Source organism: Salmo salar, chromosome ssa10 (assembly GCF_905237065.1).
Source record: "Salmo salar chromosome ssa10, Ssal_v3.1, whole genome shotgun sequence".
NCBI lineage: Eukaryota > Metazoa > Chordata > Actinopteri > Salmoniformes > Salmonidae > Salmo > Salmo salar.
This window is the reverse complement of record NC_059451.1, coordinates 83450124-83477824: the sequence shown is the minus strand read 5'-3', so window position 1 is coordinate 83477824 and position 27701 is coordinate 83450124. Positions and strand designations below refer to the sequence as shown.

Sequence of the window (27701 nt, the reverse complement as noted above, 5' to 3'; positions counted from 1 at the left end):
AGGAAATATAAATTGGCCAAAAGGTACGCAGACCATGTTAACAAAACATGAATGGAGCACATCCGGACTCAAAACGGAGAGTGGAAAAATGGAAAACTGCTTTTTTTTAAATTATAAATTAAAAAACAAAAATCGGAAGTCGACATGTTTTTGTCATTTATTGTGTCAAATTTGGACATGGAATAACGGAAAACAAACAAAAACAATGTATTCAATTCATTATGTTCATACCACACGCCTCCTCATAGAATATTCACTGGGTTTAGGGGGGGTGGGGGGGGGGGGTGTTTACAGCCTAGGTTGGCAGTACAAAGAAAGGATTTGACTGTGTGAGTGTGACAGGAAGATAAAAATACTCATGTTAGCTAAGATGCAGAACCTTTTATGAAGTTAGCATGCCAATAGAACAAACTCAACAACAACATAACGAAGTTGGCTTCCACTAACTGGCTAGCTAGCCCTACCTGGTTACTGGCTATAGTCATGCTAGCTAGTAGTAGCTAGTGGAAGTAAATTATTCCCTCAACATGCTACAAGATGAAGCTGCCCAGCCAGAGCTACCTGCCGCAGAAAGGTCAGATTTCTCCATTACTTTCTGTAGTTACTGTAGCTTAGCTACATCTTTTGTCAGCTGATGGTGTTTATTGACTGAGTAATAATGAACATCAATTACTCTAAATGGTTACCTACCTGGCTATTTGAATAGCTGACTTAGCTAGTACTTACACATACAACAATGTTCAATTGAGCTATTCTGTGTGTGTGTGCCTGTGAGTTCTGAATGTTCCTGCAGGAGAAAAGCACAGTATGGCATCTTAGCTGATCCTCATGAACTTCATGTAGTTACATCAGCCAATTCAGTAAAATGAGCATTTTTACTGGTATGGGTCTACTTCACCAACATCCTTTCCTGCTTACTGAAAGGCAGACGTAGGCTATACTCTTCAGTTGTGAACACTACTATTGCTGTGACAATTGGCCTACTTCTCTGAATATTCAAGGTATAAAAAGGCATTTAAAGTTTTGTAATTTCATTATAATCTACCCCGTTAATTCACATTTCCTGTTGCTGCAGGATTATTTTCCTGCTGTGTGAAAATAATCTTCCTTTCCTCTCATCTCTCTCACACACACCTCAGATCTCCTCATCTGCATAGTGCATAGGGTCTAGGGTGATCCTGACCGACATTTAACATTAAAAAGCTGTTTTCGTAGTGGGCCGCTAGACTAATTGACCAATTTAAAAACGTTAGCTAACATGGGCTAATTAAGTGTGTCAGTGACTGACATAAAGAGAAAAACGGCTGATGCACAACCAGCTTTTGAAATTGCACCTTGTGTATTCTAAATACTTATTTCCCTCATTAAAATGCAAATCAATTTATAACATTTTTGACATGTGTTTTTCTGTATTTTTGTTGTTGTTATTCTGTCTCTCACTGTTCAAATAACCTGCCATTAAAATTATAGACTGATAATTTCTTTGTCAGTGGGCAAACGTACAAAATTAGCAGGGGTTCAAATACTTTTTTCCCTCACTGTACCTCTTTGAAGGTGGTAGCACATTGCTGTCTAGAGGATGAATAATTGTACAACATAGGGTTTATTCAGTAAATACACTACAATTCAGCCATATTTGAGACTTGACGCAGGATTAATGATAGTAACTTCAATCCATGTGAGATTTAAGAATATTGGAGACCTTACTGTACATACAGTACCAACAAATGCATAAGCATAATAATACTGTACGTCACATTTGACATTTCATCCAAAGTGCTTGACCTTAAAATTAAACAGAGCTAAAAACAGGAAATGGTAGCTGAAGTGGATGGTGACTGCATTTGGCCAGTGGGGAATAGATGTGTAAAGACAAAGCAATATCATGAAATCTCTCATTTTGTCTTCAATTTTATTTGATTTTGGATCACAGGTAAAATGCAGCAATTACATTTACTTGTACTACTCATCAAGAGAAGGAGGGGATGTAGGGGGAGAGGGAGTTTCTTCAAACAAACCCATCTACAAACATGTATCCACTCTCTCCCACCACCCACATTCCTCCATACAAGTGCCATCTGTCAACTTTTAGTAAAAAAACACACTTGAAGCAAATTTAAACATTGAAATAAACCGATTTAATCAAAAGGCAGTTTAATAAGAGTGAGCAAAGTTTAGTATTAGGGGATAAAGTAGTTCTGGCAACATGGGATTGGTGTCTACAGCAAAACAACTTGAGATAGAGAATTAACAAAAAAACTGAACAAGCTAGAATGCTATTTGGCCCTTAACAGAGAATACACCGTGGCAGAATACCTGACCACTGTGACTGACCCAAACTTAAGGAAAGCTTTGACTATGTACAGACTCAGTGAGCATAGCCTTGCTATTGAGAAAGGCCGCTGTAGTCTGGCTCTCAAGAGAAGACAGGCTATGTGCACACGTCCCACAAAATGAGTTGGAAAGTGAGCTGCACTTCCTAACCTCCTGCCAAATGCATGACCATATTAGAGACACATATTTCCCTCAGATTACACACATCCAATTTTGATAAACTCCCATATCTACTGGGTGAAGTACCGCAGTGTGCCATCACAGCAGCAAGATTTGTGACCTGTTGCCACGAGAAAAGGGCGACCCGTGAAGTACAACACCATTGTAAAATACAACCCATATTTATTTATTTTCCCTTTTGAACTTTAACTATTTGCACATTTAGCAATAGCTAAATTGGCTATGCAATGTGCCAGATAAGGTAACCATTTACAGTAACTGCTGTTCATCATTACTTACTGTTTATTGACTATTAGCCAACAGAAGAGCTAGCTACAGAAAGTATTGGAGAAATCTGACATTTCAGCAGCAGTTAGCTCTAACTGGACAGCTTCATCTTGTTGCAAGTGAAGGGACCAACTTACTTCCACTAGCTACTACTATCTAGCATGACTATATCCAGTAACCAGGTAGGGCTAGTGCTAGCTAGCCAACTAGTGCAAGATAGTCAGCTAGTGCAAGATAGCCAGCTAGTGCAAGCCAACTTTGTTCAGTTGTTATTAAGTTTGTGCCAATGGCATGCTAACTTCATAATAAGTTCTTCATCTTAGCTAACATTAGTATTTTTTATCTTCTTTTTCACAGTCTAATCCTTTCTTTTAGCTGTCAACATAGGCTGTTAAATCCCACCCCCCTCCCCAACCCTGTGAATATTCTATGAGGGGGCGTGTACTTCCGTGTATGAAAAAAAAAGAATCTAAACATTTAATACAATTTGTTGTTATTTGTTTGCCATTATTCCATGTACAATTTTGACACAATAGATGGGAAAACAAGTCGATGTATGATTTTAGTTTTTCTAATTCAAAAATAAAAAATAGCTGTTTTCTGTTTTTCTACTGTTTTGACTCGAAAATCTAAATAAGGAAACGTACACGGACCAAATACATATATATATTTTTTTATTTCCTATCATGCTAAGAGGAAAAGATGATAAGCATAATGAAACAAGAGGCATATGCATACTATATCACATCTCAATAGTAACACTAGTTAGGATGTGTGTACATATACACTGAGTATACCAAACATTAGGAACACCTCCTAAATTTGAGTTGCACACATACACAATCCATGTCTCAATTGTCTCCAGGCTTAAAAATCCTTCTTTAACCCGTCTCCTCCCATTCATCTACACTGATTGAAGTGGATTTAACAAGTGACATCAATAAGGGATCATAGCTTTCACCTGGATTCCCCTGGTCAGTCTATGTCATGAAAAGAGCAGGTATTCTTAATGTTTTGTACACTCAGTGTATAAGTCCAACTCAGTAGCTACTGCATCAGTAATAGTATGTACATTGGGAGAGTGAATTATTTTCTCCCCAAAAGCTTACAGTGTAGATTTGGGAGCCTGGTCCGCCTGGACTTGATCTTGCATGACTGCGGAGTCAATGGGACGTTCATCAGTCTCATGGAATGTAGAACCCTCTTCTTCCCCATATCTTCCCTCCAGGATACTCCTGACTACGTTGATTACCTTGCTATTGAATACTATTTCTAAGTGGGGCATGGCCCTGAACTCCTTGACATGGACAGGCTGTGCTTGCTTTCCTATCCAACGCTTACATAAACCCATGCTAAGACTGTCCACTGTATCATCCCCATCAGCATACACATAGTCTATAGGGTCTACATTTGGGAACTGGTCGTCATAAATATAGGTAACCGGTGTGGGCAGCCCCACACCATAGAAGCAGTATACCTCAACACCAGGAGGGGGCAGACCAGCTGTCAGGTTTCTGGTGTCTTCCCACATGAACCAGCCATCCTCAAAGTCGATGTCTTTGAAGAAGCGCTGGTAGTCCTGGTGGGTATAGTTGAATGAGGGTGTGGAGATGAAGGCGTGGTCTGCAGGCCATACCTCTTCAAATGGAAGCATCCAGGGGTTTGTTGTGGTCATGCGTTGCTCCTCCCGGATCTTGATGTTAGATACCATAGGGATGCCATCATTTTCACCTGCAGAAACAATTGTTATCATACAATTATTTTCTCTTGGCAATCTTTCATCAATGTGTGACTTGCCAAAGTAATCCAGACAAACCAGTCCTACCACCCTTTCAGGAAAATGAAGATGTGGGCATCATCACAAGTAAAATGATTTTGCAATATGTACCGATTACTGTCAATGTGATTTACAGGACAGTAAAAACTACTTCAACCCGGTTATCAGTTTTTTTTTTTAGGGTAGGTTATGTTTCTACTATAGGTAAGGTTGTTTCAATCTGTCCACCAGACTTTGACATATAGTACCTGATGCTAGCACTCGAATAGGCTTGACTGCCCCACCCCAGGGTGCTCCAAGTGAAATGAAGCCTTTGATGTATTGGTCTTTCCAAGTCTGGGTCTGCTGATATAAGAAGTAGAGGACATAATTGCTTCCCATGCTGTGTCCCAAGAGGTAAAGTGGTTGTTGATACTGCTCGTACATATCCTCAATCAGCTTCTTCAGCCGTGCAAAGTATTCCTCCTGCTCGTCTGATAAGGAGAGACAAATAGGCACAGTCACATGATGAGAAAGCATGTATGCATAAACAATGAATGAGTTGTACTTTTGTTGTTACAGGAATGTGATTGTCAGTTGGATGGTGTGTGTGTGTGTGTGTGTGTGTGTGTGTGTCCATGATGTCACTTACTTGGAGCTACCCTCCAGTCGTATGGTGCTGCTCGGACAGTCTCATTACGGACATATCCCATGTTGACCAAATGTGTAACCATAGTGTGAAAATAACCTGGAAAAGGACAGGTTTCATTTAATGAAATCATAATCAAAAAGAAAACAATTATAGAAACAAATGTTCTCATTATGGTTGTTCTCACCTGACAACTTGTTTGTGTCCAAGAACTCAACAGAATATGTCTGTCCAAAACCAGGCACTCTCACCGTCACCCCTGCAGAATTGGAGGTCTTGCGAGTTGTCCTATTGTATACAATTCTGTAGCAGGAAATATTCAGTATGTACAGAATGTTATTGCATAAGGAAATGATCCCAACCACTAAAATGCCTTGCACTCGAAATCAAACTTGTGAAAATAGAGTTGCAGTTGTATGCTTCTCTCTTCTATTACAGTGCATTATTTATTAATACAGCAATGAACAATTAGCAAATGCTCCCTAAGTGTATTGAGTTGAAATGATTGAATTTATCATAAGATAGAAACAGAATTATTTTGACATAGATCATATTCATTCTCCCCCTCACCTTATATTATCGATCCAACAGTCAATCCCAATTGGCATGAACATATTCAGGTCAATCCAAAGTGTGAAAAAGTCATCTGTCTTTTTGTAGCACATCCAATGCACAAGGCTTGGCTTGTCAATCTTGGCCTCAAGCTGGTTTCCTAGGTTTCCAGGTACTGGTCAAAAGTTGAAAAATGTTAGAACTTAGAAGCCAGATGAGACAGGAGGCAAGTTTACAATTATTACACCCCTGTTTCACAACTGTCAATGTGATTTGTCCCATCAAACAGACACAAGACATTGACCAATAAAAATAATGGTGACACTTCATTTAAGGGCAATTCATTGTAATAATAGTAACACTGTAATAACAACATGTGGTAATTGGAGTCTGTAATTACAGGGGTGTAACAACAAATACTTGTTTCTATGTTTGTTACAAATGTTAACGTTTCCAATAGCATCCCAACGCACCATATTTCAGCCTGCACAAACCACGTGATAAGTGTAAATCAATTGAACACCGACCAATTCATTGACACAATTTTGCAATAAAGAGCTGGAGTCTGATGCCCTGGCCCAATGACAAAAACAGGTTTACAAACAGTTCACATAAAATAAAAAGGAGTCGGCAGGGCGGGTGCGGGGTCCCCCGCACACACAATTATTATAATTTAAAAATATATACAGTACCAGTCAAAAGTTTGGACACACCTACTCATTCAAGGGTTTTTCTTTATTTTTACTCATTTCTACATTGTAGAATAATAGTGAATATATCAAAACTATGAAATAACACATATGGAATCATGTAGTAAGCAAAAAAAAGATTAAAACATCTAAATATATTTCAGATTTTAGATTCTTCGAAGTAGCCACCCTTTGCCTTGATGACAGCTCTGCACACTTGGCATTCTCTCAACCAGCTGCACCTTGAATGCTTTTCCAAAAGTCTTGAAGGACTTCCCACATATGCTGAGCACTTGTTACATTTTACATTTACATTTTAGTCATTTAGCAGACGCTCTTATCCAGAGCGACTTACAGTAGTGAATGCATACATTTCATACAATTTCATACATTTTTTTTATTTTTTTAATTTTTTTAAATTTTTTTTTTATTTTTTGGCTGCTTTTCCTTCACTCTGCGTTCCAACTCATCCCAAACCATCTCAATTGGGTTGAGGTCGGGTGATTTTGGAGGCCAGTTCAAACCAGATGGGATGGCGTATCGCCGCAGAATGCTGTGGTAGCCATGCTGGTTAAGTGTGCCTTGATTTCTAAATAATTCACAGACTGTCACCAGAAAAGCACCATCACACCTCCTCCTCCATTCACGGTGGGAACCACACATGCGGAATTCATCCATTCACCTACTTTACATCTCACAAATACACTGCGGTTGCAACAAAAAATCTCAAATTTGGACTCATCAGACCAAAGGACAGATTTTCACTGGTCTAATGTCCATTGCTTATGTTTCTTGGCCCAAGCAAGTCTCTTCTTATTATTGGTGTCCTTTAGTAGTAGTTTCTTTGCAGCAATCCGACCATGAAGGCCTGATTCACGAAGTCTCTGAACAGTTGATGTTGAGATGCGTCTGTTACTTGAACTCTGTGAAGCATTCATTTGGGCTGCAATTTCTGAGGCTGGTAACTCTAACCCGCACGCGACGCGAGCGTTGTAGTCAGGGTATAATGAACTTATCCTCTGCAGCAGAGGTAACTCTACGTCTTCCTTTCCTGTGGCGATCCCCATGAGAACCAGTTTCATCATTGCGCTTGATGGTTTTTGCGACTGCACTTGAAGAAACTTTCAAAGTTCTTGAAATTTTCCGTGTTGACTGAGCTTTATGTCTTAAAGTACTGATGGACTGTCATTTCTCTTTGCTTATTTGACCTGTTCTTGCCATAATATGGACTTGGTCTTTTACCAAATAGGGCTATCTTCTGTAATACACCCCTAACTTGTAACAACACAACTGATTGGCTCAAACGCCTTAAGAAGATAAGAAATTCCACAAATTAACTTTTAACAAGGCATACCTGTTACTTTAAATGCATTCCTGGTGACTACTTCATGGAGCTGGTTGAGAGAATGCCTAAGACTTTCATCAAGGGAAAGGGTGGCTACTTTGAAGAAATTCAAATATAAAATATATTTTGATTTGTTTAACACTTTTTTGGTTACTACATGATTCTAAATGTATTATTCCACAGTTTTGATGTCTTCACTATTATTCTACAATGTAGAAAAACCCGAGAATGAGTAGGTGTGTCCAAACTTTTGACTGGTACTGTATATATTTAAGGCACTCAGTCCAGCTTTCAACTTACTCTAGAAAGATGTAATAGTAGAATGCACAAGGTGCAATTTCGAAATTGGTCAGTGCATTTGGGGTGGCAGGGTAGCCTAGTGGTGGAGCATTGGAAGGAAGGTTGCACAGGAATGTTGCAAGATCAAATCCCCGAGCTGACAAGGTAAAAATCTGTCGTTCTGCCCCTGAACGAGGCAGTTAACCCACTTTTCCTAGGCCGTCATTGAAAATAAGAATTTGTTCTTCACTGACTTGCCTAGTTAAATAAAGGTTAAAATATATACAGTGCCTTGCGAAAGTATTCGGCCCCCTTGAACTTTGACCTTTTGCCACATTTCAGGCTTCAAACATAAAGATATAAAACTGTAATTTTTTGTGAAGAATCAACAACAAGTGGGACACAATTATGAAGTGGAACGAAATTTATTGGATATTTCAAACTTTTTTAACAAATAAAAAACTGAAGAATTGGCCGTGCAAAATTATTCAGCCCCCTTAAGTTAATACTTTGTAGCGCCACCTTTTGCTGTGATTACAGCTGTAAGTCGCTTGGGGTATGTCTCTATCAGTTTTGCACATCGAGAGACTGAAATTTTTGCCCATTCCTCCTTGCAAAACAGCTCGAGCTCAGTGAGGTTGGATGGAGAGCGTTTGTGAACAGCAGTTTTCAGTTCTTTCCACAGATTCTCGATTGGATTCAGGTCTGGACTTTGACTTGGCCATTCTAACACCTGGATATGTTTATTTGTGAACCATTCCATTGTAGATTTTGCTTTATGTTTTGGATCATTGTCTTGTTGGAAGACAAATCTCCGTCCCAGTCTCAGGTCTTTTGCAGACTCCATCAGGTTTTCTTCCAGAATGGTCCTGTATTTGGCTCCATCCATCTTCCCATCAATTTTAACCATCTTCCCTGCCCCTGCTGAAGAAAAGCAGGCCCAAACCATGATGCTGCCACCACCATGTTTGACAGTGGGGATGATGTGTTCAGGGTGATGAGCTGTGTTGCTTTTACGCCAAACATAACGTTTTGCATTGTTGCCAAAAAGTTTGATTTTGGTTTCATCTGACCAGAGCACCTTCTTCCACATGTTTGGTGTGTCTCCCAGGTGGCTAGTGGCAAACTTTAAACAACACTTTTTATGGATATCTTTAAGAAATGGCTTTCTTCTTGCCACTCTTCCATAAAGGCCAGATTTGTGCAGTATGCGACTGATTGTTGTCCTATGGACAGAGTCTCCCACCTCAGCTGTAGATCTCTGCAGTTCATCCAGAGTGATCATGGGCCTCTTGGATGCATCTCTGATCAGTCTTCTCCTTGTATGAGCTGAAAGTTTAGAGGGACGGCCGGGTCTTCGTAGATTTGCAGTGGTCTGATACTCCGTCCATTTCAATATTATCGCTTGCACAGTGCTCCTTGGGATGTTTAAAGCTTGGGAAATCTTGTTGTATCCAAATCTGGCTTTAAACTTCTCCACAACAGTATCTTTGACCTGCCTGGTGTGTTCCTTGTTCTTCATGATGCTCTCAGCGCTTTAAACGGACCTCTGAGACTATCACAGAGCAGGTGCATTTATACGGAGACTTGATTACACACAGGTGGATTATATTTATCATCATTAGTCATTTAGGTCAACATTGGATCATTCAGAGATCCTCACTGAACTTCTGGAGAGAGTTTGCTGCACTGAAAGTAAAGGGGCTGAATAATTTTGCGCGCCCAATTTTTCAGTTTTTTATTTGTTAAAAAAGTTTGAAATATCCAATAAATTTCGTTCCACTTCATGATTGTGTCCCACTTGTTGTTGATTCTTCACAAAAAATTACAGTTTTATATCTTTATGTTTGAAGCCTGAAATGTGGCAAAAGGTCGAAAAGTTCAAGGGGGCCGAATACTTTCGCAAGGCACTGTATATATATATATATATATATATACATATATATATGTATATGTTAGAGAGCTATTTATAAATTGTCAGCTAATGTTTTTTAGCTACATTTTTTTGCCCAAATGCTGGAAGGGGGGCCTGAGTGAAAAAGTTTGTCGACCCCTGGAGTACACACTCAGTGTGCAAAATCCAGACATTAAAGATTTCAGTGAACGAAACAAAGTGTTGTAGGTCAAAAACGTCAACACAGGAGAGAGAAAGTAAGTTTTCCATACAATTTGTTTACATTTTTTGGATACATTAATTCTGCGGAAAATTTTAGCAAAGGCAGTTAGCTAGCATTTTTTTTAATTAGCTAGCACTTTAGCTAGCTAGCTAGTTTTCTAACCTTGACTAGCTAACTAGCTACCTAAAGCTGGCAAATATACTATGGTTGCTACTCACTAGCTAACATTAGCTAGGCTCGATGGTCTTATCTTCCCTGAACCTTGTTCTCAAGATATCCGTACCCCAAGGGTTCATAAAGTATTCAGACCACTTGACTCTTTCCACATTTTGTGCCTTATTCTAAAATGGATTAAATAGATTTTCTTCTCATCAATCTACACAAAATACCTCATAATGACGAAGCAAAAAAAAAAAAAATGCATTTTTGCAAATGTATATAACAAACTGATATCACATTTAGATAACTATTCAGACCTTTTACTCAGTACTTTGTTGAAGCACCTTTGGCAGCGATTACAGCCTCGAGGCTTCTTGGGTATGACGCTACAAGCTTGGCACACCTGTATTTTGGGAGTTTCTCCCATTCTTCTCTGCAGATCCTCTCAAGCTCTGTCAGGTTGGATGGGGAGCGTAGCTGCACAGCTATTTTCAGGTCTCTCCAGAGATGTTCTATCGGGTTCAAGTCCGGGCTCTGACTGGCTAACTCAAGGACATTCAGATACTTTTCTCGAAGCCACTCCTGCGTTGTCTTGGCTGTGTGCTTAGGGTCATTATCCTGTTTGAAGGTCAACCTGCTCCCCAGTCTGAGGTCCTGAGCGTTCTGGAGCTGGTTTTCATCAAGGATCTCTCTGTACTTTGCTCCGTTCATCTTTCCCTCGATCCTGACTAATGTCCCAGTCCCTGAAAAACATCCCCACAGCATGATGCTGCCACCACCATGCTTCACCGTAGGGATAGTTCCAGGTTTCTTCCAGACGTGACACTTGGCATTCAGGCCAAAGAATTCAATTTTAGTTTCATCAGACCAGAGAATCTGGTTTCTCATGGTCTCAGTGTCTTTAGGTTCCTTTTAGCAAACTACAAGTGGGCTGTCATGTGTCTTTTACTAAGGAGTGGATTCTGTCTGGCCACTCTACAATAAAGGCCTGATTAGTGGAGTGCTGCAGAAAAGGTTATTCCATCTCCACAGAGGAACTCTGGTGGTCTGTCAGAGTGACCATCGTGTTCTTGGTCACCTCCCTGACCAAGGCCCTTCTCCCCTGATTGCTCAGTTTGGCTGGGCGGCCAGCTCTAGGAAGTGTCTTGGTAGTTCCAAACTTCTTCCATTTCAGAATGATGGAGGCCACTGTGTTCTTGAGGACCTTCAATGCTGCAGAAATGTTTTGGTACCCTTCCCCAGATCTGTGCCTCGACACATACCTGTCTTGGAGCTCTATGGACAATTCCTTCGACATCACGGCTAGGTTTTTGCTCTGAAATGCACTGTCAACTGTGGGACCTTATATAGACAGGTGTGTGCCTCTACAAATCATGTCCAATCAATTGAATCTACCACAGGTGGACTACCATAGGTGATGAGGAAAATGTTTTATTTAATCAATTTTAGAATAGGGCTGTAACGTAACAAAATGTGGAAAAAGTCAAGGGGTCTGAATACTTTCCGAATGCACTGTATTACGTGAGACACCCAGCATGTTAACATTATCTAGCTAGTTCGCTACTTGTGTCAACACAAGCACTATTATTGCTAGCTGGAAAACACAACAACTAGCTAAGCTTAGCTGGCTATATGCCTAGAAATCATTATGATGAGAAATAGGGGTAATATATAGTGCCAATGCTAAGTTGTTATACATTATTCTTCTCTACCACTGATTCCCACAAGATCTCAGACTCCAGGATCGGAAAATGTTTACAAGAAATAAACGGATGAAGACAGAGTCAGAGACAGAGTTGTCAATTTCCATTATTACTTGTAATGTTAAAAGGGTATAAAAAGACAATCCCATTTTTTGTATTAGCTAGCTATCTAGGCTACTCACCATACTATAGGCTACAGATTTTAGTCACCACTAGAATAGTTATTTTTATGTTATTGAGTAGGTCTGTATATCTTAGACTAATCATTTGACTAATTAGATTAAACAAACAATACAACAAGTTATTATTTGTATGAAATGTAATGTCTTTTTGCAATAAAGTTGACTAAAGTAGAAGCTCATCTTTTGTCTGTAGGTATTTTCATTTGGTAATGAGTAATAAGTAATTATATAGAAATTGCTCATGGGTAATTATAAAGTTACACTTCACTTCCCTTACGAAAATAGATTGCAGTATAACTCCAGTATTCTGAAAATACTGCATCCCAAAAAAAAGTTTTTTGTACTGCGGTAATTTTGCAGTGTAACTAGCGACAACCGTGTCCTTATGCAGCTATTACAGATACTCTGTGGTGTACTAGTGTGTTTATTTTCTCACTTGGATGGTGCTTTCAGAAGCTGACAATTAGATTGTCAAATTGGGTAACGAGCTTTGTAGGTACACAATAATTACAAGGTAGTACCCCTCAAGATACACTTTTAACTAGCTAACACCTAGTAATTACATTGTACTTGTGTAGATACTATATGTACTCTGTTGTGTACTAGTGTGTTTATGTTCTCACTTGGATGGTGCTTCCCAGAAGCCTTGAAATAAGGGCCAGGTTGTCAGGATGGATAATGTACTATATAAAAGTACACATTCATTACAAGTAAGTAACCCTCAAGTTACACTTCATTTTAACTATCTAAATTCTGTATTACACATTGTAATATTACATATTACATTGTACTTATGCAGATATTACATGTACTCTGTGGGTACTAGTGTGTTTAACCTCCCACTTGGATGGCGCTCTCGGAAGCCTTAAAATAAGGGCCAGATTGTCAGGATAAGTAATTTACTATATAAGTACACAATAATTACAAGTAAGTACCCCTCGAGATACACAAGCTATATCCTGTGTAACACCTAGTAATTACATTGTACTTATGCAGATATTACATGTACTCTGTGGTGTACTTGTGGGTTTATCCTCTCACTTGGATGGCAACGAGGTTCAGGTTGTCATCATGGATAACGTGCACATACATTACAAGTTATTTTTGTATTATAATGTGGAATGACACCCGTATGGTAGACTCCAGTCAGTGAGGCTGGCCTATATCTGATCTGTTATTGTAAAGTAAATCAAGTTAACCCAGATGCTACACTTTTTGGGGGCAAGTGCTAGCAGCAACAACATTGAGTGGACATTTTGAAGAGTGCGCATTCACAGGAGGTAATTAGAGCCTATTGAGCCTCCAACCTATGTAATCTTGGACACCCATTTGTCCACAAGCGATTACAACCTTGTGACAGTTATTACTGAATCAGATGCAACTCAGAAGAAACAAAACACTACATTTGGTGAATTTAGTGGAAACTTGCGCATTAGTAACAAGCATGGTAACAAGCATTTGCTGTTACACCTCTGTAATTACAGACTACAATTCCCACCAGTTACATTTTGTTATTACAGTGTAACTATGAGTTATTACAATTAACTACAAGACTTGTTACAGTGTAATTACGCATATAATTACACTGTAATAATGACTCCTTAAAATGAAGTATGACCAGAACTATTCCTGAACCCCAAGACCCAAAATGATTTGCTCTCCAGACAGATATAGGCTGGCTGTCCTCCCATTATGCTGAATTAGGGTTTGCTTCTTCACCCAAATCCAAACCCCAGCCAATCCCATTAGGAATCAAATATATATCCCTGGCCCAGGACCATTGGATTCACTTAGCATTCACACCAACACCTGCAGATACCATTGAAAACGGCCTGGAGCTGGCTTCAAGTTCCAGACAGAAAATCGACCTGTCTTGTGAAATACATTTTGGACTCAGTATGCAAGACAGCCAACTGATATTACAATCACATAAAACAGAAATCGAATTCCATGAGAAATAACACGGTGCAATAGGCCTATCACATCACAGCAAACTAATCAAGAAATAAAAACGCTTACCTATAAGAACCGGCGGAGTGCTATTGTTTGCCACTTTGTTTTGCGGTTTGGCACTTGGTGGGAACACCACATCGAAGAGCCAAAATCCAGCAGATTGCTGTAGCGCAACGAATACTATAAGGAGCACGGTACAGCAGTGTGCATATCCCATTCTGTCCAAATCTTGACAGTGTTGTCTTGTCTCTCACTAGGTCAGGAGGAGAACTGGCCTATTAATGCTGTGTGTGAAAGAGGTGGGGCGCGAAATCAGAGGGAAAATGTGAGGTCAGTTACTCGACCATCGTTGAACCGCACTTTCAAAGCGCTTCTCACAACAGGTATAAACAACATCAACATCATGCGCATCTGTCCTTGTATAAGAGCAGCTGTGTGCTTCTACGGTGTAGTAAACGTAAAAGGCCGACGGGTTATAGTTTAACTGAATTTATATGGAAATTTAAGCACACACACAGAAGGACAAACACAACGTTTAGCCCACCACATACCCATTGCCCTATTGATTGTTGTACAAGTCCCATTCCGTCAAGGCTGTGTGCACTATGGTACCAAGGTAAATGATTAATTACAATCCGGTATTTAGAGATTTATATTGATTATACCAAACGAACAATTTAGAAGAAAAAAAAGTTAGCTAGTTTGCTGAATATCATATTTTGATTATCATGCAATACATGTTTTGGCTTTTTACAATGTTTTATAAAATATAGGCCTGTTGATATAGCCAATGCATTTTTATAGAGGCTACGTCTACAATTAGCCCTTATTATAACCTACACACAGAGGTTAAATTGGGACGGGTCCCCCTGAGTCGGAGAACCGGTACCTATATGACCCAAATGATAGCCATGTAGGCTGAGCTGAGACCCGGAATCTGCTTTGGTTATTTGAATTATCTAATGAAAAATTGTTGTCCACATTAAAATTTTCCACAGTCAAAAAAAACCTAGTAAACAACATCACAATTAGACAACCCCACGGTGGAATAGTTTAACTATTGAATTGTTCCGCCTGTCGCATTCAATAAAATAAAATAATATTAATCTCGAGGCGCATTCAAATTGCGAGTGCCGCACAGGGCGAGAAATATGCATCCCCAGTCATCATTGTACATTCTTAATGCAGTCGCAGGAAAACACACTTTTCAAAGCAGTTTTGAAGGCCACTGTTAAAAGAGGAGGATCACGGAGTTTTCTAGTGTTACTAGGCAACACTTATTTCTTAAATCCAATAAATTAGTTGGCTAAAATGCACAATTTTAGAACCTGACTTTTCAGCAGGAGCATGGTTGATTCGCTCGCCAATGGCGTTGAATGCATATGGAAGACCAGGGCTAAATGTAACAAGGGTCAGCTGTAACAGGTAGGCCTACATTATATTCACAGTTCATGATCCTTGGTTGGTTGAGTGCCAGTGGAACGTTATTTTTTGGGGGACATTCAAGTAATCAATATGTTGCTAACTAGCAACAAGATAGCCTAAGGTTTAGACTTTAGAGTTCTTATCTAGCTAATGATTAGCCTAATAGGGTAAATGCAGATGGAAAACCCTCAAGCCTATTTATTTATAACCACGATGCTTCATCAGGTGACAATGAGTATTGTTAAATAGCACACCTGCCTGGTAATATGGACCAGTATGTTAATGGACTCATTTCTGGAGGGGGAATTATATTTTAGATGTCAGCATAATTTTAATTTTTATTCATTTTGGAGTAGAATGTCCTTCAGAAAAGTAACCTGAACTGATCTTCTCACAGTCATTCTCCCCCCCAAATTGTACCCCCCACATTTGACATACATTGCATTTTTTCCACAGTAGTTCCATAGCAAGATTAGAGTTATTTGATGTACATTACTTCTGGATAGATAGTACTTAAACACATTGGGTAACTTGTGGGAAAACGCCACCCTCTTAAGGGAAATGTCTATTTTCTGACAGAAAAAAAGCAACATTTGGTAAGATTTACAGTGCATTCGGATGTATTCAGACCCCTTGACTTTTTCCATATTTTGTTATGTTACAGCCTTATTCTAAAATTGATTAAATAACTTTTTTCCCTCATCAATCTACACACAATACCCCATAATGACGTTTCATAGTTTCATCATTGTGTGTAGATTGATGAGGGACAAAAGTTATTTCATCAATTTTAGAATAAGGCTGTAACATAACAAAATATGGAAAAAAAGTCAAGGGGTCTGAATACATCCACCTGTCTATATAAGGTTCCACAGTTGACAGAGCATGACAGAGCAAAAACCAAGCCATGAGGTTCAAGGAATTGTTTGTGAGCTCCGAGATAGGATTGTGTCGAGACACAGATCTGGGGAAAGGTACCAAAAAATGTCTGCAGCATTGAAGGTCCCCAAGAACACAGTGGCCTCCATCATTTTTAAATGGAAGAAGTTTGGAACCAGCAAGACTCTCCTTAGAGCTGGCCGCCCAGCCAAACTGAGCAAACGGGGGAGAAGGGAGGGGATTCATCAGGGAGGTGACCAAGAACCCAATGGTCACTCTGACAGAGCTCCAGTGTTCCTCTTTGGAGATGGGACAACCTTCCAGAAGGACAACCATCTCTGCAGCACTCCACCAATTAGGCCTTTATGTTAGAGTGGGCAGACGGATCCACTCTTCAGTAAAAGACACGTCAGCCCGCTTGGAGTTTTCCAAAAGGCACCTAAAGGACTCTCAGACCATGAGAAACAGGATTCTCTGGTCTGACGAAACCAAGATTGAACTCTTTGGCCTGAATGCCAAGCACCACGTTTTGAGGAAACCTGGCCCATATCCCTATGGTGAAGCATGGTGGTGGCAGCATCATGCTGTGGGGATGTTTTTCAGCAGCAGGGAGTGGGAGATTAGTCAGGATCGAGGGAAAGATGAACGGAACAAAGTACTGAGAAGATCCTTGATGAAAACCTATTCCAGAGCGCTCAGGACCTCAGACTGGGACGAAGGTTGACCTTTCAACAGGACAAGGCAGGAGTGGCTTCGGGACAAGTCTCAATGTCCTTGAATGGCCCAGCCAGAGCCTGGACTTGAACCCGATCGAACATCTCTGGAGAGACCTGAAAATAGCTGGCAGTGACGCTCCCCACCCAACCTGACAGAGATTGAGAGGATCTGCAGAGAAGAATTGGATGAACTCCCCAAATACAGGTGCGCCAAGCTTGAAGCGTCATACCCAAGAAGCCTCAAGGCTGTAATCGCTGCCAAAGGTGTGTCACGTCTACTCCTGCTCCTACCCTCCAGTGTTCGGCGTCGCCGGTTTACTAACCACCAGTCCTGGCGTTCATCATTACGCGCACCTGCGCTTCATCATTAGGCACACCTGAACTCCATCACTTCACTGATTACCTCCCCTATATCTGTCACTCCCTTAGTTCCATTCCCCAGGCAGGATTGACTGTGTTTCATGTCTGTACGCTACTTGTGTGTCTTGTTTTATTCCATGTTACGTTTACTATTAAACTCACCTCCTGTACTTGCTTCCCGACTCCCAGCGTCTATGTTACAAGATGCTTCAACAAAATACTGGGTTAAATGGTCTGAATAATTATGAAAATATAATATTTCTGTTTTTTATTTTTTATACATTTGCAAACATTTCTAGAAACCTGTTTTTGCATTGACATTATGGGGTATTGTGTGTAGATTGATGAGGGGGAAAAACAGTTTGATCCATTTTAGAATAAGGCTGTAACATAACATAATGTGGAACAAGTCAAGGGGTCTCAATACATAGGAGCAATACCAGAATAAGTTATCTAAATCTCTTAGCAGCTAAATTTGCAGAGCTGAGATGGTTGTATGCCCTATATATATATATATATATACACTATATGACCAAAAGTATGTGGACACCTGCTCGACGAACATCTCATTCTAAAATCATGGGCATTAATATGGAGTTGGTCCCCCTTTGCTGCTATAACAACCTCCAATCTTCTTGGAAGGCTTTCCACTAGATGTTGGAACATTGTTGCGCAACTTCTTTCTATTCAGCATTAGTAAGGTCAGACACTGATGTTGGGTGATTAGGTCTGGCTCGCAGTCGGCATTACAATTTGTCCCAAAGGTGTTCGATGGGGTTGAGGTCAGGGCTCTGTACAGGCAAGTCAAGTTCTTCCACACCGATCTTGACAAATTCTGAATGGACCTTGCTTTGTGCACGGGGCAATTGTCATGCTGAAAAAGGAAAGGGCCTTCCCCAAACTGTTGCCACAAAGTTGGAAGCACAGAATTGTCTAGAATGTCATTGTTTGCTGTAGCGTTTAGATTTCCCTTCACTGGAACTAAGAGGCCTAGCCTGAACCATGAAAAACAGCCCTAGACAATTATTCCTTATCCACCAAACTTTACCGTTGGCACTATGCATTGGGGCAGGTAACGTTCTCCTGGCATCTGCCAAACCCAGATTCTACCGTTGGACTGCAAGATGGTGAAAGCGTTATTCATCACTCTAGAGAACGTGTTTCCACTGCTCCAGAGTCTAATGGCAGCGAGCTTTACACCACTCCAGCCAACGCTTGTCATTGCGTATCTTAGGCTTGTGTGCGGCTGCTCGGCCATGGAAACCCATTTCACGAAGCTCCCGACGAACACTTATTGTACTGATGTGCTTCCAGAGGCAGTTTGGAACTCGTTAGTGAGTGTTACAACTTAGGACAGACGATTTTTACGCGCCACGTGCTTCAGCACTTGTTCTGTGAGCTTGTGTGGCCTACCATTTCGTGGCTGTGCCATTGTTGCTCCTAGACGTTTCCACTTCACAATAACAGCACTTACAGTTGACCAGGGCAGCTCTAGCAGGGAAGACATTTTACAAACTGACTTGTTGGAAAGGTGGCATCCTATGACAGTGACACATTGAAAGTCACTGAGCTCTTCAGTAAGGCCATGCTACTGACAATGTTTGTCTATGGTGATTGCATGGCTGTGTGCTCGATTGTATACACCTGTTAGCAACGGGTGTGGCTGAAATAGCCAAATCCACAAATTTGAAGGGGTGTCCACATACTTTTGTATATATATAGTGTAACATTCTGTTGGTGGCAATAATTTTTTATAAAAATTCAATTGAAAAATTGCGTTTTAAATCAAGCGTTGTTTTGCGTATTGGCAGCCGATACATGAGCAACACCTGTTGAATGTGACCGGTGTCAGTAGGTAAACATTGGCAACAAAAAAAACACAGTTAGTCACACATTTTTTTATTGAACCTTTATTTAACTAGGCAAGCCAATTAAGAACAAATTCGTATGTACCGTATTTGCCTACCAAGAGGCAAAAGGCACCCTGCGGGGACAGGGGTTTGGGATTAATTCCCGAGCCAATTTGGTGAAAAATCTGTCATTGCTCTCCTGTAAATCGCTCTAGATCAATGACGTAGGTCTAAATATAAATGTATAAACCATATAACTGATAGGCTATATTTTTCTATTTCTGACGATTTTTATTCATTTGTTTACCCAATTTTGGTATTTAATAAAGAGCAGACAAACATTTCCTACCCTCTCCCTTTCAACTTGCCTCCTCTATTTTTGCGGTAGTCTAACGCTTCAATCAGTTGGTTTAATTTTGTATACAGCACACATTTCCATATATTTTTGTTAGCGGCACATGTGACAAAACTCCACATTTCCTATGAATAATATCATTAACAAATATAATTCATTACATGTTTGGCTACATGGTTACTTTATTTAATCGACGATGATTCCGGGAATTACATCTCTAGCTGCGCGAAGTTTTGGGTAGGAACCCAGAATCGAACACTTCAAACAATTTCCGTTACTATGGAGATAGACGGTAAACTACAGGCAGACGACAACATCTTGTCTAATCCAAGTAAGGTGACCGGCATAAAGAAACGTTTATCGTTCTCAATAAACTGTTTAATCTTGTAATAGTTGCTATGTACAATATTTCTTCATAGAAGTTTGGAAATGTGTTATTCTCTGGATTGCGGATCTGTCACTTGTTTGGTAGCTAACGTTAAACGCTGCTAGTTTTGCAAGCTAGCTCTCGACATGGATGTTGACGTCAACTAAGCGTCAAAATAGGGTGCGTTCGTAAATTGTGTCAGAGTGTGCTCTGGGCCGTTCGTAAATTCAGAGCGTTTTCAGATTATCCGTTCATAAATTTCCCCCAGTGTGTCAGAGTGCGCTCTGGTTCGTTCTTAAATTCAGAGTGTTTTCAGATTGTCCGTTCATAAATTTCCCCCAGTGTGTCAGAGTGCGCTCTGGTTCGTTCTTAAATTCAGAGTGTTTTCAGATTGTCCGTTCATAAATTTCCCCCAGTGTGTCAGAGTGCGCTCTGGTTCGTTCTTAAATTCAGAGCGTTTCGCTCTCGGAGCGCACACTGGACCGAGGAGTAGGGTTGATCCGAGCGTTCAGAACTGTCTGAAATTTTGTTTTTAATGTTATCTAGAGCGTTAATGACTGTAACTGCTGCTAGCAACAATTTAATTAATTGTTTTTGCCAACCTTTACGGACACTTGTCATATTCAACGGCCGTTGCGTGTTCGTAAATTCATCAGTTATTCTGCGCTCTGGCATACTCAAACGAGTGCTCTGAAATCGGATTAGATAGCCAAAATGAATTTACGAACGCACCCATAAACAGTCCACTATATTAGTTATGAGAAAATGCAACTTATTGAATGCAAGTTATTGATATGCCTAAATAAATAGCTCTTTCTAGATGGAGGTATTGCCTAAAGTGGAGTCTGACAAAGAGGTTGCCATTGATGAAGCTGAAGAGGATCGACAGGATGAGGTTAATGAGGACCTGCTTAAACTAGAGGAGACCCTCTGCAACATACAAATAACCCCAACACCATGTTCCCTGTGAGGTTACTTTTGTTACACTTTTGGTCATGTTTAACTAGGGCACATGGTTATTGATTCATATTGCTTTCTACCAAAAATTATAAACATACAGGATGTTTATGTTCAATGTCATGATTACTTGCACAATGATTTAGTGTGCTCTCACATACATACATCATTTTATTGTATTCGCATACTTACTACATGCTTAGACAGCTGCATCAACACTCATGCTCAAATCCAATCCTAACAGGCCAGAACGGGCACAGGAGGTTGACCTGTCCCAATACCCAACCTCTTATAAAGAAAACTCCCCACAGGAAAAGCTGCTGCTTGCCATCGCCGACAACTTCTGCTGCCAGTATGTGCACCTTTACCCCGACCGAAAACCCCTTCTGCTGAGCCCACTCAATGAGTGTGGAGTCCAGGTAAACTCCACAGCATTCACAATTACACTCACATTTGCCTTTGTTTTCTCTGTGACATGTTTGTTGTGCACACTGACACCCATACTTCCTTCCTATGTTCCTCCAACATCCCATCTTTAAATGGGCATTTTTGTCACTCTTACCTTTCTAACGGCCAAAATAGAAATTTGTGAGTACAACCTTGAGGCCCACCTTGCTCTCATACCCGGAGCTGTACAGCTGGGAGGGATGTGCAAGCTTTGTGTCAGAGTTCTTGTCTTTAGAGCCACTGGATCCTCCCATTGACCTGGTAAGGGAGAGAAACATCTCTTCGCTTGTCCTAAAAATGATATAATTCTAATAGAAGATTTGGTGCATTTGCTTTTGTATATAAGAGACGCAAGGAGTAATGTTCTTCTTTATCTCTAGCCAAGACACCTCTACTCTCCAACCTGGTTGATGCAGACTCAGAGAGGCTCCTGCTTTGATTTCTCTACTCTGCTGTGTAGCCTGTTGTTGGGTGCAGGCTACAACGCCTACTGTGTTAGTGGATACGCTGTGAAGGAAATGTGTCTCCTCAACCAGTCCCTCCAGGAATGTCCCCTACTGGTTACACATGTTAAGGTGAGTGACCTATAGCAACCTGGCTACATGGCCTGTACATTGCCCTCCAGTACCACTGAACCGGTATATCTGCGTTCATTTCATGTTCAAATTACAGTATGTAATTTCACTGCATCCGCCCCTTATAGCACAATTGCATCACTCTTGTGGTTTTCCTGCGGGTTTGTGTGTTTCAGGGAAAGGCTACTGGGCAGAAGCGGCAGGTGAAGAAGTACTCAGTGAAACCACCACGGGACCTTCGCAGTGGCTTTGAGCAGCGTCAGGAGGAACGCAGACAGGCTGATGCACAGGCTATCCTCCTGAAGAAACAGCAGGAGGCAGAGAGACTCCAAGAGGTATGGAGGCAACTCCAAAAACACTCTCCGAGAAACAAATAAATCTTCAATGTATTGTTCCTGTTTGAGCACAGGGTATATGTCTGTGACTGTCCCTCTGTTATGTGCCTAAGGAGCAAGAGCGCCTACCCCCAGATCCCCTGTTGGGCCTGCGGGTCCACTGCTGGGTTCTCATTCTGTCTGGCAACCGGGAGGTTCCAGAGAACTTCTTCATTAACCCACTCACAGGGAAGAGTTTATCCACCACCCACAAATGCTTCCTGGGCATAGAGAGCATCTGGAACCATCAGAACTACTGGGTCAACATGCAGGACTGCCGGTTCGGCTGTGCGGTTAGTAATGCCCTTTTGTCTGTGACAATGTGATTTGTACTGTATACATGTACTACATGTATTATATCTTGCTCACAGAGTTAGTGACAAGGTGTTTTTAAAGTGTTTTTGAAATTGGGGAATGACTGGATGTTTTTGCAGGAGATGAATTTCGACCTGGGGGATGCGGTGAAGTGGGAGTATCTGCTCTATGGCACAACTGGCCAATCTCTGCTTCTCATCCCTGACATGAAAAAACAGCAGGAGGCAGAGGATGATGAAGAGGTGCATCCCAATCTCGCACTCGCTCACTCTCTTGCTCAACTTTGCTCTGGTGCCCTTTACCCTTGATTCTGCACACCCTCTATGGCATTGACCGTGTGGGAATAAATAGTGAAGTTCATGCATTGGTGTATATTTGTGCTATGATTTACTATGAGCATGTGTACTTTGTTGTTTTTCTGAAGGAAGAAGTGGATGAGCCCAAGGTGTTTGAAATGCCTCCATCCTGGGTGAATCAAATCAACATCTCACAACAAGGTAAGTCATTCATTGCTTTACTCAGCCTCATAATCTTACATAACTAACTGGACCTTCTGGCATGGATTAACCAGCCTAACCCAGTCTCATGTCTCCTATCCTTATCAAATGTTACATGCTCCATCTGTCTGGCCTGAGTGACCTTTGTGACTTTGTCCAGACATGGAGACACGCTGCCCTGGGGGCATGAAAGTTATCCAGTATCGGAAGGCCAAGCTGGAAAAGTTTGCACCCTACCTCCTCCCGGATGGTCTTGTGACACGCTTGACCTCTTACTCAGACCTCGACTGTGAGTTGCATATTATTGACATATTGAGTCATGGTGCTGTGATTGCCTAATATGTGTTACAGTAAAAGTCCTAAATGTGGACTGATAAAGCCAGCACACTGATAAATGATCAGCCATAATGTCTCCTCTCTCTGGTATCTGAACTCTGACTTGAGTCTGTCTCTGATTAATCTATCTCCTACCTCAGACACTGACTCCCGTTCCCTCCTGTCTCCCTCTGGTGTGTTTCTGTAGGTACCCAGCCCAGCACTGTGAAGGAGTGGTACCAACACAGGCATGACCACCTTGAGGAACGGGAACTGAAGAAGACTAGCAATGTCACTATTGAGCATTTCAGACCTGGACGGAGCTACGCTTTAAAATGTAACTGTTAGAAAATTGGACAAAGTGGAAAAACACTAACTAACTTGAACCCACTCCCATAAGGGCTACATGACTCTGCCATGATCATGACATAACAGCTAGTATCAGCTTATGACTACTGCCTTAACCGTGTTACAACATTTACATCAGATAACGTAACTAAACATGTAGACAAAAGTGACAAGAGAGCATACATGACAAATGTGTTTTTGCTGTCAAGCCCACAGGTATATTACCATGACTCCAGAGACGGAGCGTCAGATGGACTTCTACAGCCATGCCCGAGCAGACGGGCTGGCCAGACGGGTCGAGATGCCCTTTGAGATGACAGAGACCTTCGAGGATCGACCAGACTTCATGTACCATCGTCATGTCGTTTTTGGCAAACGTGTCAAAGTGTTCGGCCCCAGTAATACTGAGGCACCTGACCAGGGGCAACGCCCTTTACAGGTAATACTGCTTACATTACATGATAATAACTGGTTGCGCTACCATTCAAACATAACTCGGTTTGGATAAACTTAACACCGCCATTATGTGTCATACACATGTCTGTATCACTGGAAAAGATATGGTTAAACATTTGAACATCTTTGACGATATCTCCGATGGTCTATGAGAAGAAGGTGGTGGAACGATTCAATCGAGACCGGTCCAAGCCAGCCGGAGAGGACGTCGCAGAGCGTATCTTTCTAGTGTCCGAGGACAGGATCCAAGTGACATACCACCGGGAGGACGACCGGATTATTCCTGCTTGGAGAAACTTCATAAAGCCCAGAGATTCAGGCGATTCCCAGAACCCACACTCCTTCACCCCTCAAATGGCCTCCACTTTCCAGGTCAAACATCACCAGGGACAATAAACAGTACCTAAACAACCACCAATTCACATGAATTTACAACTGGCGCCACCATCAATTTGAGATAACATATTCTTCTGTTAATTGGTTTGAGTGAACTAGGGTGTTTTTCCAATTGTCTTTATGTTTGTGCTTTCAGGTAGATCCATTTGAGAAGCCCAGTAAGAATCTCTTTCTGTATGAAATGCTAGTCCATATGATGAAGGAGGAGGAGAGTGTTGCTCTCAGAGTCAAGGAGTCTGAAAAAGAGGTATGCATGTGTTGTGTGGGTACTCTGGCATGAATTGATAGACCTTTTCCAGTACGTCTTAAAATGAGAGAATTAGAAAAGTAATACCCAGTATGTAGTTGGTAGTGCTAATATTCATTTGTATTTTTGCTTAGGTTAGGGCGATACTGGGTGTTAGGGAACAAGAAGAGAGCAGTATTGAGCTCCACATCTCCATCTACAACACAGCGAGAAATGAGAGAGCACGCTGCCACCGAGAGGCACTGGTGAGCATCACACTCTCTTATCATAGAAGACTGACTGACCCTCAGGAACCTCCTTACCCTAATTCCTCTCTACCTCATGTTCAGGAGCGGACGGCCAAAGAGGAGCGTCTCCAACAGGAGGAGAAGGAGCTGGACTTCTTAGCACCGCTTCTGGCCCAGCTGGGTGACCCAGAGAACCTGACCAGACAGGCTGCTCTACAGCTGAGGAATGACTGCCTGGCTGACCTGAAGCAGCGGCTCATTGATAAGGCCAACCTCATACAGGCTCGTTTTGAGAGGGTACGTCAAAGCACAGGTTAAGTGGAATCAAAAGAACAAACAGTTTTGTGAATATCTGTACAATAATGTTAAAATAAACAAAACAAGCAAAGGTTCAAGGTTTGGGAATACTCCTGGTAGAAAAATAATGGTTTAATTCTGATGGGTATCTCTATATTTTGTAATGTTTCTCTATTCATGTATTGTAATGCATACTGTATGTTTAGGAGACCCAGGAGCTTCAGCAGAAACAGCAGTGGTACCAGAAGAACCAGCTCACTATGACCAAGGAGGATGAAGATGAATACCTTGCCTACTGCTCTGATGCCATGTTCAGGATCCATATTCTCAAACTGCGTCTGAGCAGGTAAGCACTGAAAAGTTTCAGTTTCAAAGCCTTGATTTACGATCGATATAGTAATTATTTCACATGACTGGGCTTTAGTATAGACGTTTACATACTTCAATAGTTATTTTGTTGGATTATTTGTGAAGGAGGACTTGGGTTGTGTTTCAGGCATAAGGACAAAGCCCCCCAGAAATACCTGGCTCTGGATGAAAAACTGAGACGAGACCCCAGATTGGCCAATCACCTGTGATGATAAACATGGTCACGTACAGCTCTCTAATCACATCCTTCCCCCACTCCATAATCTGACACTCCTCAATTTCTCTGGTTTGATTAGGTATACCACCACTCAAAGCAATAAACTAGTTTTATATTAGTATATTCTGGCTCTTAATCATTTTCATCATGACTATTCGTTTGAGCTTGACAACACGATTGACTGGATGTTTTTGTTCATCTGGATTGAGTTAATTTGCCATGGCGCTATCTTGAACTTTTCAATAAAAAATGGTATCCAACAATATCTTCCCACCCACATAGTGAGAAAGCCAACCAAGGCTGTTTTGGTCATGGTTTTGATGTGCAGTTGTGAACTGCACTATCGGAGAAGTAAACTAAACCTCGCCTCTCCAGCAGGCGGCACTAGTTGGATCACGCTGTGTGCTTTTGTCAGAACACCCCCTATTGGAGTGAGGAGGTGGTGCCTGCTACCAGCTAGCTTGTCATCAACAACAGAGGAAGAAGAGCGAGGCCCAACAGGTGCCGTCTTTTCGTTGTTTCGCCCACAAAGCAAGGACTTTTTGTATGGAGGTGAATGAGTGTGAAATTTCGGTCTACAACAAAAATGTGTGGCTTATTTGCTACGTGAGATTTATTTGATTGAATAGAAGTTTCGTAATGCTTAAGTTGTTACGGGTGTACTGATATAAGTAGGACGTGTGACATCCCGGTAACTTTGAGAAAAGAACACTATATTTTGAGATGGCTATGCATATTCATGACATGATGCTAGTAGCATAGTATCTCTTTCCATTGAATACAGGTGGTTGATGTCAACAACCCTTATTGAATATTCAAAACATAATTTGAATAATGAAATGTATTACCTGCAGCGATGCAGGTAGAGTTTGTAGAGATGCCGTTAAAGTTAAGAAGACAACAGCTGGCCATGATATACATAAGGTTACACATCCTACAGAAAAGGTGCACCTAGAGTGCTGGGAACATGAACAAAATCTGAATACAAGCTTTGGGTGGATAGCGGATGGTGAGAGAGATGGTGTGGTTTGGGAGGGAGTTTAGCCCCTCTGGTTCTTCCTGCTATCCCACCTTGGTTTCTCCCTCAACCAGTGATAGATATAGGGTTGCTTGAGAGAGTAAGAGATGTTGAGGAAGGAGTAGATTCAGTTGTAAGTGAACATTTAAGAACACAATACTATACTTTCTTGAATATATTCACAGATGAATCTAAGGACCCTAAAAACAGGGAGGACAGGAGCAGCTTTTAGTGTTCCTGAGTTTAAGGTGGCAGTGACAAAAAGAGCAACAAATAATTTATCTGTTTACACAATGGAGTTGTTGGCCATAATATTGGCTGCAGCGTGAGTGGAGGAGGTGAGGCCAGACAGGGTAGTCATCTGCTCTGACTCCTGTGCTACACTGATGAGTGTAAATTCAAGTGTGTCTCAAAGCAGACAGGATGTATTGTTTGAGGTTTTGCAGTGTTTGTATAGGGTGACGTAAGTAAGCATTTCACGGTATTTCACGGTATTCGGAGCATGTGACAAATACAATTGAATTTGAAA

At 41.1% G+C, this 27701-nt stretch overlaps 2 protein-coding genes across 6 annotated transcripts; one reads left to right on the top strand and one right to left on the bottom strand.

The window, feature by feature from the left end:
* The first annotated feature begins 312 nt into the window (after nucleotides 1–312).
* On the top strand, nucleotides 313–26275 carry ccdc135 (coiled-coil domain containing 135). 5 transcript variants are annotated; one of them, XM_014124391.2, is made up of 18 exons: nucleotides 313–574; nucleotides 20928–21083; nucleotides 21319–21493; nucleotides 21657–21782; nucleotides 21902–22096; nucleotides 22273–22431; nucleotides 22545–22763; nucleotides 22905–23027; nucleotides 23210–23282; nucleotides 23443–23571; nucleotides 23806–23934; nucleotides 24155–24384; nucleotides 24558–24773; nucleotides 24934–25044; nucleotides 25179–25289; nucleotides 25374–25568; nucleotides 25775–25914; nucleotides 26065–26275. In XM_014124391.2, the coding sequence occupies exons 2-18, from the start codon at nucleotides 20938–20940 to the stop codon at nucleotides 26144–26146; spliced, it is 2559 nt and encodes an 852-aa protein (XP_013979866.2). In that variant the 5' UTR covers nucleotides 313–574; nucleotides 20928–20937; the 3' UTR covers nucleotides 26147–26275. The 5 variants fall into 5 exon arrangements, with proteins under 5 accessions (XP_013979866.2, XP_013979867.2, XP_013979865.2 ...); XM_014124392.2 differs by having other exon boundaries at nucleotides 318–574; nucleotides 20938–21083; XM_014124390.2 differs by lacking the exon at nucleotides 313–574 and adding an exon at nucleotides 19873–20081 and having other exon boundaries at nucleotides 20938–21083.
* On the bottom strand, nucleotides 1894–14641 carry lcat (lecithin-cholesterol acyltransferase). The gene is made up of 6 exons (XM_014124396.2): nucleotides 14232–14641; nucleotides 5757–5913; nucleotides 5374–5489; nucleotides 5190–5285; nucleotides 4807–5031; nucleotides 1894–4512 (listed from the first exon to the last, which is right to left on the bottom strand). Exons 1-6 carry the CDS (start codon nucleotides 14380–14382, stop codon nucleotides 3887–3889), a joined length of 1371 nt encoding a protein of 456 aa, XP_013979871.1. The 5' UTR covers nucleotides 14383–14641; the 3' UTR covers nucleotides 1894–3886.
* Nucleotides 26276–27701: the final 1426 nt, after the last annotated feature.

Coding starts and splice junctions, on each gene's coding strand:
- ccdc135 (XM_014124391.2), top strand. CDS start 20,938: ATGGAGGTATTGCCTAAAGTGGAGTCTGACAAAGAGGTTGCCATTGAT. Junction 22,432..22,544: donor AGGCAGAGAGACTCCAAGAG/GTATGGAGGCAA, acceptor TATGTGCCTAAG/GAGCAAGAGCGCCTACCCCC. Junction 25,915..26,064: donor CTCAAACTGCGTCTGAGCAG/GTAAGCACTGAA, acceptor GTTGTGTTTCAG/GCATAAGGACAAAGCCCCCC.
- lcat (XM_014124396.2), bottom strand. CDS start 14,382: ATGGGATATGCACACTGCTGTACCGTGCTCCTTATAGTATTCGTTGCG. Junction 5,490..5,756: donor TGTTGGATCGATAATATAAG/GTGAGGGGGAGA, acceptor TTCCTGCTACAG/AATTGTATACAATAGGACAA. Junction 5,032..5,189: donor CGACTGGAGGGTAGCTCCAA/GTAAGTGACATC, acceptor TCTCCTTATCAG/ACGAGCAGGAGGAATACTTT.